This window comes from Taudactylus pleione, unplaced genomic scaffold (genome assembly GCF_031769625.1).
Source record: "Taudactylus pleione unplaced genomic scaffold, aTauple2 ptg000332l, whole genome shotgun sequence".
In the NCBI taxonomy this organism is placed as follows: Eukaryota; Metazoa; Chordata; class Amphibia; order Anura; family Myobatrachidae; genus Taudactylus; species Taudactylus pleione.
Genome location: NW_028284733.1, coordinates 2,875,653 through 2,889,466, shown reverse-complemented (window position 1 = coordinate 2,889,466; position 13,814 = coordinate 2,875,653). Strand labels below are relative to the sequence as shown.

The following is a 13,814-nucleotide window of genomic DNA, read 5'->3' as shown; positions in this document are numbered from 1 at the left end:
GTAGATTGGTTTTGAATTTTAAATTTGTCTACAGTTTTATATATTTATATTGCCTATGCCAGGGGTCCCCAACCACGGTCCTCAAGGCACACCAACAGTCCAGGTTTAAGGGATATCCATACTTGAGCACAAGTGACTTAATTAGTACCTCAGATATTTTGATTTAACCATCTGTGCACAATCATGGATATCACTAAAACCAGAACTGTTAGTGTGCCTTTAGGACCGAGGTTGGGAATCACTGGCCTATGCACTAATGTATGTTCACTGAATTCATGATATGATGTAACCATGGGCACTGAGGTGGTTACAGCTAACGCTGCTTCAATGTTTACAGTCTTTCCATGGTCATTAGCCAAGGCTGCAGGATGTCACTTCCGGTGAACGTGGAGACACCGATCCTGGAAGTGGAAGATCCTGAGTCCTAAGAGAGGTGGCTGCGGCGACCGTACGCGGGATAGTATGGAGGTAAGATTATTTAAGTTTATGTTTTGTGTTATTCACGTGTGTGTATCCTGAAAATGGGGATCCATTCCCTGAAACATTGTTTATTAAAACAACTCAGCTTTTGTTTCACCTATCAAGACGACTCTGAGTGCCACCTTGTTTCTGTGGATTATATGTCGGGGGTGCTGTCCTCCTAAGGAAGGCACAAGAGGAAGTAACCCTGAAGCAAGACCCGAGCACCGGGTCATGGTTTTATATATATATATATATATAAGCAATGTGATGGCATTAAGCAGTTGAGGGTTTGTTTGCTATCTATGGTGTATTATTAAATACAGTATTTACAATTCTATACTTTTATAATAATAGTTTATGAGGTCTATCCCATGTTCTACACATTACAGAGATTGAATATATCACCTGTGATGTACACTCTGGTGAATCTTCTATTGTTGATGTTATAGGAGTTTATATCTTTATTTATACCAGGAAAATAGTCTTCTTGTGTCTGCACATTATTGATCACCAGTGAGCAGCTCTGGCTTGTGTTCCCCACAAGAAATGTCCGTCCTTTGTACTCCTGTAAAATATCATCAGGGGTTCTGTTGTTGAAGATTTCACCTGTGCTTCTTCCTATGTACCAAAAGAAGTTATAATCCTTAGCATGAGTGGGATGGGTGAAGGTGCAGGGGATCTCCACACAGGTACCTCTCAATGCTTTTATATAGTAAGGGTTGGTAAAACTCCAATCCTCGCATGATGAGTCTTCATAGCAACCTGAAAGAGGATACAAAGGTACAGTAGATATGGATCAATACATGCAGTATATCTGCTATCCAGGTCACTGATCCGCTTTTCTTGTATAGAGTAGATTTCTCAGAGATTTGTCCGCACTTAGCCAGAATGCTAGAACAAATGTTGGTAAGATGTTATGCTCTTAGACTTGTCAATTCTGCAGAGTAGCTTTTGGATGGTGTCTCCGGGGAGCTAGTGAGCGTATATGTGTGTCGGGTGGACAGGATCTATCTTCACCTGTCCAGGGTGCAGATGCCGGGCTTGTTTATTACTGTCTGGTCTCCCCGGCTACTGTGGGTGGACCTAAGTCTTATACCAGTGTGCAGCTGGAGAGCTGGTGAGCATTGGTACTGAAGCAGAATATTGATGAAGCTGTAGCTTGGAACTAGCGCACTCTCCATAGGTTCCACAGTGATAGTAAAGTAAATAAAAAATATAGAAATACTGTCACCTCATTTTCCATATTTTAATTTTTATTCTTTATGTTTTAAAAGATAATTCCATTTATCAACCATTTTCTGGGTACCCTGTAAACTATTAGAGGACAGTATCTACACAATTTCATTCTAACAGCGATATGTTTTTGGATATTAAGTGTGTGTGATTAATTTCTAAATTATCTATGAGTCATACATGTAATATATTTTTTTAATAGGTTCAAATTAAATACTATACCTTTCATCATTTTCAGATAGTCTTGAGAATTATTTCAGTAGATGCCAGCTTACACAAGCGCAGTTGATATTTTTACTTATCATTCCCACAGAGCTTCAGTATATATATTTTAGGTTGAATGCATGGTTTGTACTGTATATTATAACCCAAACTCTATACAATTCAATTAAATTGAAATGCATAAAGACTACAGAATCCTATCTCCTCTCACTCCCATTGTTCCACTTCCTCTACCACCATCTACCATCCCTCTTTGGTACTTATTCTTTGTCTCCTTCTCATTGAATCTCCATCCCTTTTCCCACCATAGTCCTGTCAGCCATTTCTCCTAGTGAACACCTCTGCCTCCTTCTCTCTCAACATCTGTCTTTCTTTAGCACTCTCCCACAACCTATTTTACACCCCCAACCACTGCTCCATCTCACCTATACATTCTTACCAAACATGTTTAAGTTCATCTCCTCTCTCCCCCCTCTATCATGCCAAACATCCTGATATCTCTTCCATCATTACACCACTTCCCTGTCTCTACTTCCCTCTATATCACACTCAGCTTGTGCTGATCCTTCTACATCTCAGGCTCTGAGGATCCTATGTCTCTTCATTTTGACTGCAGTTACTGAAATGGCAGAACCTATACCAGACAGCTTGATAGCCCCTATGGGAAAGCCAAGTGTATGGGAACATTTGCATGAATGAGACCTCCAAGTACCGTGTTGACCCTATGAGTCTTCCCAAAGCTTAAATCAATTTATTCCTGACTCGAATCTAGATCAGAATTTAAAATGATTTCATGTAAATAAAATGTATCCAGGATTGATATAAAAAGGCATGAGAAGCTATGAGGTGTATAAATGAGCATTAGGGGGCTCTTTATTAGAGTGGTAAGAAAATGGCCTCAAATCTGACAACTAAAATGGTTGTAACCCTACTGTGGTTTTGGTCATACACCCTAGTTATGCCCCCTCTCCAAGAATCAGAAAATGAAAAGGTGGTAACATAACTATGCTTATATGTGGCTATAACTAAAAAGTTCTGTATTTCTTATTGCTTTTATTGTTTTTTATATATGACGCACATTTACCTGATACTTTTACTTTGACACATTGTGAATTATTCAGGTTGTAGGAATTTGTATGATTATCTATTCCTGGATAATACCATTCTGTCTCTCTCACATCAGTGATTTTCAATGAGCAGCTGTTTGTGCCACGATGTACAAGTGATGTGCGGTCTCTGTACTCTATTATTACTTTAGATGGGTTTTCACCATTGTAAATCTGTGGGTATCTAGAATATTGGTACTTAAACCATATCAGATGGAGCTCTCCATGGTCAGACGGGGTAGTGTATGTGCAGGGAATCACCACATCAGAACGCTTCAGGGCTAGAATGGTCTCTGGGAACTGGAATGTCCATTTATCTCTCTCGGAAACTGAAAAACACACTTAAAAAAACAAAAATAAATTGAAAAGGAAAAATGCACAATAATCTAAAATGTCATCAGCATTCAAGCATAGGGTTATTTTGTTATACTTAAATAAGATAAAAATAATAATGAGACAGTGCTAATAAAAGTTTAGGAATTTTCAGACCTCCCAACAGCAACACAAATATTAGAGATGTGTGGTTCAGTTTTCCTGAAATACAAACATACCCGAACTTAGGGATTTCGAGTTGAATCAAGCCTCAGTTCTGAACTCTGATTTAAAAACTGAACTCGGGTTTTGGACTGCAAATGAAGTTGAACAGGTCTAAATTACATGACTTTAGCAGTTTTATCGATTTTTATTGCTTTTTAGAAATTTTTAAGGAATCCAAAATCTAAACTAAAGCCGAATGCGAACCAAAACATTTGACCAGCCCAGTGACAGTCTGCTTCACTGCTCCTTAACTCAAAATGGCGCCCGCCTCGACGGATCCCAGCATCCTCACTGTCCTTACTGTGCATGTCAGAAATCAAATCTCTGACCATGCACAAAGGAGTAAGGGGGGGCAGCCACGATCCTGCCAGCCTGGATGCGGAGATGTGACTGTGTCACCGTGTCAGTGACACAGTGTGACATAACAGACCGTTGCACTGGTGCTAAGCCGCGATAGCACTATTGACAGGCAGCAGCACCAGCTAAGCCCGGCCGGCTCAAGCACTAGTCATGTCATTAATTGGGCGGGAATTTTAGGAATCAGGGCTATGTGTACAGAGGGGCGATAACCCTTGTTGCCCCCCCCTGGATCCGCAGGTGCACCCACATTCTCTTGCTCAACCAATACCCTTGTCTAGCGTCACTCCTCAGACCTGATGTAATGGATGGCTTAAATTTGTTTCTATTTTGGTGCCTGTGATGTTGTCAGATGTCGCTTTTGCACAACTCTCTGTCCATGCTCATTGGTCAGGATAAGCATCTCCATGTGTAGATTATACTGACACCAATCGGCCACACCTAGGCCCTCATTCAGAGCCGTACGCTCTGAGCAGAGCGCACGCTCTGAATGAGGGCCGCCCTCCATGAAAATGGAGCATCCTCCTGGACGCTCATATAGCTGTGGGTCACCACCCACAGCCTATACGAGCGTGCATTTTGATGGCCGCGATGGTCGTGACCATCGCGACCATCGAAACTGCGAGCCGGAGCCTGCGGTTGAGGTTTTCAACCGCAAGCTCCGGAGTGATTTTGGCTCTATCAGAGCCAAAATCACTCCCACTGACATCACTAGTGATGTCAGTCGGCCGGCTTCTGACGGGAGGCGTTCCCGTGGGAACGTCCCCGTCAGGGAGGCACGCCCCCGGCACGCCCACCAAAGGGGGCGTGCTGTCAATCAACATCGACAGCACGCCCCCTTTGATCAGACACAACGAGCGAAGGACTTTCCTTCGCTCGTCGCGTCTGGCGCATGCGCACGACGGAGCTCCCTCCGTCATGTGCATGCTCAGTGCAGAACATCGACCCACTTGCGAGCGGACAGCTGCTCGCGAGTGGGTCTGAATCAGGTCCCTTTTGTTTTAGGCACGCATTTGGGTGCACATGTGACCATGACGCTAATGAGATTGCAGCTGTGATTTCGCTCGCAACGCAACTGTGAAAATATGCTCATGGTTCCAAATATAACCCCAGCATATGGATGCCCACTGCTGATTTCTTACCTGCATATGATGTTGAATACCTGCATAAATATCGGTAACATAGATGCACATCGAGTGGTCATCTTACCCTTGTGGAAGGTCTGACCAACCTCAGACCTGGGAGCTCTCCTGACACGCAGAGGGCTCTCATGCTGCATTGGAGATCGCAAGGACTAATTTATGCTCGCCCATGTAATGGCGTTAAGATGGTCAGATACGCCTGCATTTTTCTGAATGCCCCGTGTTACCATGCCCAAACACTGACAACCCTGTCACTCACTCTGCGATGCATTTCTTTGTGCTTTCGTAATCACAATGCGGTTGCAGCACAGGTGCAGTGCAGCTTACTGTATACTCATACTCAAGGGCATATAGTCACTTGATCTGCATACATAATCACCATTGCATTCATCTCTGAATCAGGCCCAATCTCCAGATCATTGGCTATAGGAGGCTCTTGGGCTTGGACAACTCAGTCTGCTGGAGCAAGCATTCACAGCCTGACAGAGATCCTGAATGCGGAGACCCGGCGTGGCCCAAGACTCACTCGGGGAAGCGGCGGTCATTCCGGAGTGACTGTCCTGAGCCGGCCCTTACTGTCCGGTACCAACAGCCCAGCACACCTCAATATTTCCCCAGGCCCGCGCTTGCTGGAGGGACCCGGCACTACCCCCCCCTCCCTCTTACATCAAAGCAGCCCAGCACGAGCTGCTGTATGCTGGGCTGCACTGGGAGACTGCTCACAGCTGCTAAGTAGCAGCCACAGCAGTCTTCTATGCCTGTGGAGAGAGCGATCACACTGATCACACCCCCCACTGTCTATGCCCACAGTGCCCACCCGTTTTTTCTTCAAAGGGGGGGTGGCCATGGCTCTCACTATTAGGCCATGCCCCCTTCTTTCCCCAGGCCTGGCTTGGCTACCATATGCAGCCTGCACTGTATTCAACCCACACTGTATCCCACACCGTATCTGACCCGCATAGTATGCAACCCGCACTATATTGAACCCATACTGTATCCAGCCTGCACTGTATTCAACTCAGACTGTATCCCGCACTGTATCCAAACCACACTGTAACCAACCCACACTGTATCCCGCATTGCATCTGACCCGCATTGTATCCAACCCGCACTGTATCCCACACTGTATCCAACCCGCACTGTATACTGCACTGTATCTGACCCGCATTGTATCCAACCCGCACTGTATATCGCACTGTATCTGACCCGCATTGTATCCAACCTGCACTGTATCCCACACTGTATCCAACCCGCACTGTATACCGCACTGTATCAGTCCCGCATTGTGTCCAACCCGCACTATATCATGCACTGTATCCAACCCGCACTGTATCGAATCCATACTGTATCCAACCTGCACTGTGTCTGACATGAGCTGTAACCAACCCACACTGTATCCCGCACCGTATCCGACCTGCACAGTATCCACCCTTCACTATATCGTGCACTGTATATGACTCACACTGTACCCCACACTGTATCTGACCTGCACTGTATCCAATCCACATTGTATCCCGCACCCTATCCGACCAGCACTGTATCCAACCCGCACTATATCGTGCACTGTATCCAACCAATACTGTATCTGACCCACACTGTGGCCCTGATTCAGAGCCGGACGCTCTGACAGAGCGCTCGCTCTGAAACAGGGCCGTCCCTCTGAATTTAAGAGCGGCCTCCTGGCCACTCGCATAGCTGTGGGTGACCACCAACAGCTATAGCGAGCGGCCAAAATGATGGTCATGATGGTCAAGACCATCGCAACCATCAGGCTTGCGACGAGATCCTTGCGGTAGAGTCTCGTTGCCGCAAGCCCTGGAGTGCTTTTGGCTCTATCAGAGCCAAAAGCACTCCCACTGACATCACTTGTGATGTCAGTGAGGCCGGCCCCAGACGGTAGGCGTTCCCATGGGAACACCTCCGTCTGGGCAGCCACGCCCCCGGCACGCCCACCAAAGGGGGCGTGCTGTCACTCACCATCGACAGCACGCCCCCTTTGGTGCGAGACCCATAACAACGGCTTGGCCGTCGTTATTCGGGTCTCACGCATGCGCACGACGGAGCCGCCTCCATCTTGCACATGCGCACTTGGCCAACATCGACCCACTTGCGAGCGCTCACGAGCGGGTCTGAATTAGGCCCAGTGTCCGACCCACGCTGTACCCTGCACTGTATCCGACCCGCACTGTTTTTGACCCGCAGGTACAGAATGCTGTTTTTATGGTTGAGGAGATTTTGGGGAACTGCTCAACAAAAGGCTGATTAATCAGGGCTTTACATGGGCACAGAGTGCCAGTAATCAGTGGCCCAGCACCCCCAGGAGGTAAATACAGATTGGGCACTGAGAATAGGCATGTGCTGGAGTTTGTGCACTTATGTAGGGGGCATTCACATCTTCTTTTGCTATTTACATTTGTTTTTCGGGGTTTATTGCTTGTTAACTACAACTTGGTTTGAGTGAGGATATTCCATGCACAATTTTCAGTAAATTTCTGTGTTGTATTGTCTTATATTGAACGTACTTGTGATTTGGTTTGATTGGTTATTGCTAATACATTACTAATTTGCAAAACATTTGTAAACAGAAATAACTGCCGTGTGTTTGTGCCTCTGCTCTGTTGCATAGTTTAGCCGGTCAGCCTTTGGCCTATGTTGACGAACAATATTGTGAGCTGTGAGGTGGTCAGAATTGACTGGAAATGACTGGAGATTAAAAACAAAATGCTTTCTGCACTGTAACACAGGATATAGAATTGAGGACTCCAGGCAGGTACTTGGTAAAGCAATGTATTTATTGGCATCAGACACTGCACTTTCATATACATGAGCATAGGCCTGGACACACACAGGCACATAACAGAAAATAAGCATATAAACAAATAAAGCAAATGCCCCAGCACTCCACGTGATTAGTAGTCAGTAGTGACTTGCAGCCACAATCAGCCATGCTCTCCCATCATAGCCCTTTCCCTGGCACTACAACACTATGTCCTACAACCTGGCTGCTATTCAGCATCAGGGCTCAGAGCAGTGGGTTTGTGAGAGTTTTAAACTCTTCCTCTGCTGCTCAGTGATGAGTTGCAGCTGGGCCTGTGCAACCCAGAAAAACCAGAGTTCCAAACTAGTATTGCAGCTGCAGAATGTGCTGGTCATGTTTTCCTCTCCCTTGGAGGGAGCTAATCCCACCAGAATGTGGGCAATTCACATGAGAGACACCCCCTCTCACCACAGCACGTACTGTATGTGTCCAACTTCTTTTGTGTGCATGTGCAGCTAGTAAAAGTATATTTTAAGTGAAACAAATGGGTGCACACCCACCACTACATGAGCCACATTATCTCTATCATGGCAGGAATGTTACCCATACTAGTATAATGGGATCTGCAGTAATATTGACAATTTAAACATTTGAAATATAATTTACTTTTGATAAATTATATATTAGACATGATCTGAATTGTGCAAGTAGAAAAATGTACAATTTTAATAATAAACATATGGGGAGAGGGCCAGACTGGGACTAAAAATAGGCTCTGGCATTTACAGCATGCAGGTCCACCTCGCATCCACATCTGGCTCCTGGCATAAACTCCTCCCCTTACTATTTCTGACTCCTCCCACTTCTTAGACTTTACTCTTACAAATTCAATTCATTTCAAAACACCATACATGTGTACTTCATTCTCTGTATTAAAATGAACACAATAGAGCTCATCCTGCGGGGAATTAAAAAATGTACCATAGTCAGATATTTGGTATCAGGTTGGGTCTTAGGTAAAGCTGGAATCTCATTGGTGGAGGTCACACACAAAGAAAAGGGAAGGCATTCCCAATTGACCAAGCCCTGGCTTAGCAGTTGTAGGTGATTAGTGTTCACTGTAGGATTTTTTAGGGCAGGGGTGCTGAACGCAGAGGATGACACATCTGTGCACATCAAAGCAGAGGCATACTTATACATGTTGGTTCCCTGTGTACATAAAGAGCATTGGTGCCCCCATCCACAATTTGAGCCTCTGGAGCATGTCAAGAAACAGATGTGGTCTAACTGGGAAGGAGCATTACCACACAATAGTACCCCAAATGCAAATTATGCCACACATTGGTGTCCCTTTGTCACATTATGCCACGCAGTAGTAGTGCCCCTTCTACATTATGCCAAAATAGTAATGCCCCCAGAACATTATGCCATACAGTAATGCCCCAGAACATTATGCCATACAGTAATACTCCCATACACATTATGCCATACAGTAATGCTCCCAGAACACATTACAAAATAGTAATGCCCTCAAAAAATTATGCCAAAACAGTAATGCCCCATAATATTATGCTAAAACAGTAATTCCCCAGAACATTATGCCATACAGTAATGAACCTAGAACAGTATGCCATACAGTAATGCCCCCAGAACATTATGACATACAGTAATGCTACCAGAACACATTATGCCAAAACAGTAATGCCCTCAGAAAATTATGCCATACAGTAATGCCCCCAGTACATTAAACCATACAGAAAATACAGTAATGCCCCCATAAAATGATGCCTAAACAGTAATGCCCCCATAACATTATGCCAAAACAGTAATTCCCCAGAACATTATGCCATACAGTAATGACCCCACCACAGCAACCCACCTCCCCCCAAGGGAGACTGTTTCCGATCCGGGTGCTGCTGGCCACCCCACCTCCTATGGCTGCCACCAGTCTACTCATGACCATGCCAAAGCCACCCTCACTGGGAGAGTTGGAAGATCTGACTATAGTCATCCTCAGCTCCTCATGCCAGTGTGTGGCCGTGTCATGATGTCACTACATGGCCTACATGATCCTACACCCACTGAGTACAGTGCTGCCAGGCAGCCCGGCATGCCAGCCCACAGGAGGTGCCTGGACTCCGACCTTCCCCTGAGATTCCCCCTGCTGCCGCACTTTTCCTGCCCGGCTGACACAGAATGGCATCACTACAAGGCTGTTTCATGATGTCATTCCACAATGATGAGGCCATACGCATATGAACTAAATGAGCATAGTGCAGTGCTGCCTGCGGACATCCAGACTGGCCCATCTGGCCATCGGCCCTTCTGGCATTTTCCAGAAGTGCCAGATGGCCAGTCCATCCCTGTAAGGTGAGATTTATCAAAGCTGGTAGAGAGATGAAGTGGAAAGAAGTAAAGTACCAACTAATCTACTACTAGCTGCCATAAGTTTGTCATCTTACCTTGAAGAACAAGTAGGGTTAATGCCCCTTTTAGGTAGAATGAGCACTGGCTCATTATCCCAAGCAGTGTTCAGGTCCTTTCACTGTTTCTTTTATTGCTGGAATTTTTTACAATGAGTTCTTTCAGAGTTCCTATAGAAGGATACAAGAAATTAGAAACAACCAGAGTTGGACTGGTTCATCTGCTGCTGATAAGTGATTGCTGGGTCCAAAGAGTTGGGTGCCTCTCAACATTGTCCCCTCAAGGCATCGGATCCCGATGAGCAAGTCCAACTCTAAACAACACATTGTGGCAATTTTAACATACTGACAGATTTGTTCAACCTTGTAGAAGGGAGGACACCTAATAGCGAGTTGTTATCTAATTACCATGTGTTTGATAGATTTTGTACAATAGATTGTCTTTCTTTATGAGCCCAGCTCATAGATGGTTACAAAAGGAAACTTCATGGACAATTTTGTTTTGACTATACTTATGTATCATTTGCTACAAATAAATAACATGCTGGAGAAATGCAGTTATGATTTTAGTGGAAAATGACAAAAAATATGCCAGCAAATTTGTGGCTCTATTTAAATTCCTAATCCACCAAGTATTTTCTGGTGACATCATTATTCAAGTGATCAGTGAAATTAGTGAGTGGCAAATCATCCCCATCCCAAATAAAAAATAGGCAATCTATGTATCTGCCATAGTGGGATATGTTCGCCCCGAACTTGCTGTTCCAGATGTGTTGTTCTTCAAATAGTAACAAGTATAGATTCATAAAGCTCGGGTAGAACCTATTCCCCATGGCAGTACCTTTACTCTGTAAGTAAAATTCTTTATTAAATGAGAAATAGTTGTGCTCTAATATAAACCTAATAGAAGACAAAATAAAGTCCCATGTTGCCCCTTCAACATCTTGGTTTTGTGTCAAAAAGTGATTGACCGCTAAAATCCCAAAATTGTGTGTTATATCAGTGTACAGTGATTCAACATCGCATGTAAGTAGTGTGTAAGAGTCTTTCCATGGAATCATATTTAGCTTTTGAAAAAAATGGGTGGTATTTTTGATGGTTAATATATTCTATAAATGTAATATGTAAGTACCATTTAGGTATTTGTAATACATTTTTTTAGTCTACTATAGGGATCTGAAATTGTTTTATTGATTATTTTATAATAACAACTTTTATTCCTATATATAGACCTAAAACTATGGGCAACCTGAGGAGTTGTGATACCCATATGAGTGGATATGAACTAGATAGTTTTTATTATTATGAATATATGGGTTGCATCAAGTATACGGTAGGTATTTTTTAATTGTAACTCATTACTGTTTTTTACTCATTTACTATTATTTTTCCATATTTCTTTTATCTCTATTCTTTATTTATATATCATTGCACTAAATGTATATAATGTCTATTTTGTATTGATATACAAAAATAGTCATCACTTCTTTATGTGCACTAATTGTAAGTAGTATCTGATCTATTCCCTGATATGTTGGAATATGTGTGAGAATAATTGAATAATGAAGTCAGACTAATATATAATGGCTCTGTATCTTTATTTCTCCATTGTAGTAATTTAGCCATTTGTTCCATAATAAAAATAATTTTAATGATTTTCTATATGTGCATATGCATCTATTTTTAATTTAATATCTACACGTAATGATTTTCTACATGTAATGACTGACACTCCTTTTAAACCGATGTGAATATTTTTGACACCATAGACCAGCTGCACAATTAAGTTGATCTTTCCTAATAGACACAATTAGTGACATCCTTTAATATGGGTTAATGTGAAAAGTCACCAATATTCTACCTTCCTTTTTGATCCTTTTGAAGAAACGACCAGTTATATAAGTCGAGAAACACGTCTGACTCTGTTTTCTCCTGATCCATTGTTACTCACAGCGGTACCACAATTGAACATTATAAAGCCTTTCCAATTGGATCACTAGGATATCCAGTAATGTGGTCCAAATGCACTATCTGTGAAGCACTGCAGGAACCAGGAAATATCTACCCTGAAGGAAAGCACCGCAGGGTGCTAGGCGGCCACCGTTTTTATTTCCTAGTGTCCTGACTAGCTCCGACTACACTAGGAGACATCAAACAGACCATAAATAAGGTTTTATGTGAGCCAGCTAAACAACTCACAGGTTATCACCCCGGGTCTGTATACCATAACTAATTTTTTCAATCCTACACAGCATACAACAGGAGCATTGGACATCCACAATTCCCAGAGCTGGTAATTTATGCCGAATAACATACTAACTTGTATATTCTGCTCACTCCTTACAAAGTATTAGCCATATATGAATGTTTATTTTGGTCAATAAACCAGAGCATTAAACAAGATATATCTTGAAAACATGTCCTATGTCTGAGGATTGGTATATACTTACTAACAATGCTTCCACTTTTTGGAGTTTTTACTACAATTTATACTGAACAGACTATGATTTGAAACAGTTTAATTTTGTATGTGTCCCTTTTCTTCATATTGGGATATATACATCTTTTCAAATTTTTACTTTTTGATCATTTAAGCTTATATGCCTGTTTTTAAACAGTGGTGTCAGAGGATTGTGAGTTATTTATACATTGTATATTGTTTTATTTTCCTCATATGTAAGTATTTTGATATTGCCAAAGTTTTTACAATTTTTATTAATTATTTACTGTGTCATGAATTTTGATACACAATATTTGAAGTAAAATTGTTTTTATAGCCCAATTGCACTTCCCCTGTTTTTGTGCTTGTTTTCATTGTTATTTTAGATGTGCTGACTACCCCTTTGGAGGGAGAAGCATCACCTATAGACATCTTATAAAAGTGTTGGCGCCTAAAATCTTAATTTTTTTTCTCTTTTATATATAATAGACCAACAGTACAGGAAAGGCAAAATTAATTTCTGAAATTATAAAGCAATTACAATAGTTGATGGTGCTCCCTGGAATCAAAGATACATCAATTACAGACGTTGGGTTCTTTGCGGGAGTGCAGAAAAAAAAGAAAGTGATTCCTTTGTGGGGACATTCTAATCATAAATCACATAGTAGTTCAAACTTAAGATTTAGTTGCAGCAGTGATCCTTTTTTCAAGTATTTAAAATTATTCATCTGTGGTTCATTCAAAGTTTCTTTGATTAACCTATTATTGTAACTGGTTAATATAATTAAACCAGACTATCATTCCTAGTTCGTACAATTATACCAGGAAATAATCACATATAAATTATAGTTTATTAGTGTGATAATTAGACTATGATTTATGAAAAAGGTAAGGGTGAAAATAATGATTCAATAATATACTATTTTAGGCACAACAGAATCAAATCACTCTAGTTAACGTTATATAACTTAATCCAGAAGATTGAACATCTTAAATTGGATAGTTATAATGCAGGAAAAATAAAAAGGGAACTAGCAGTAAGAAGATAGTGAAGTGTAAAAATCAAATAAATCAATCTAATATGATCCTGTAGGGATCCACTAATCTAATTATGTATATTCGTCAATTCTCTAA

The 13,814-nt window shown here is 42.2% G+C and overlaps 1 protein-coding gene across 1 annotated transcript in view; it reads right to left on the bottom strand.

The window, feature by feature from the left end:
- The window catches only part of LOC148509088 (uncharacterized), a 55,844-nt gene extending 45,510 nt beyond the window's left edge, over positions 1 to 10,334 (bottom strand). Inside the window, exons 1-3 of the mRNA XM_088443648.1 lie at positions 10,280 to 10,334; positions 3,002 to 3,364; positions 868 to 1,212 (exon numbers count right to left, since the gene is read on the bottom strand). Coding sequence (XP_088299774.1) covers positions 868 to 1,212; positions 3,002 to 3,364; positions 10,280 to 10,334 — 763 coding nt within the window. The remainder of the gene's footprint in view (positions 1 to 867; positions 1,213 to 3,001; positions 3,365 to 10,279) is intronic.
- Positions 10,335 to 13,814: the final 3,480 nt, after the last annotated feature.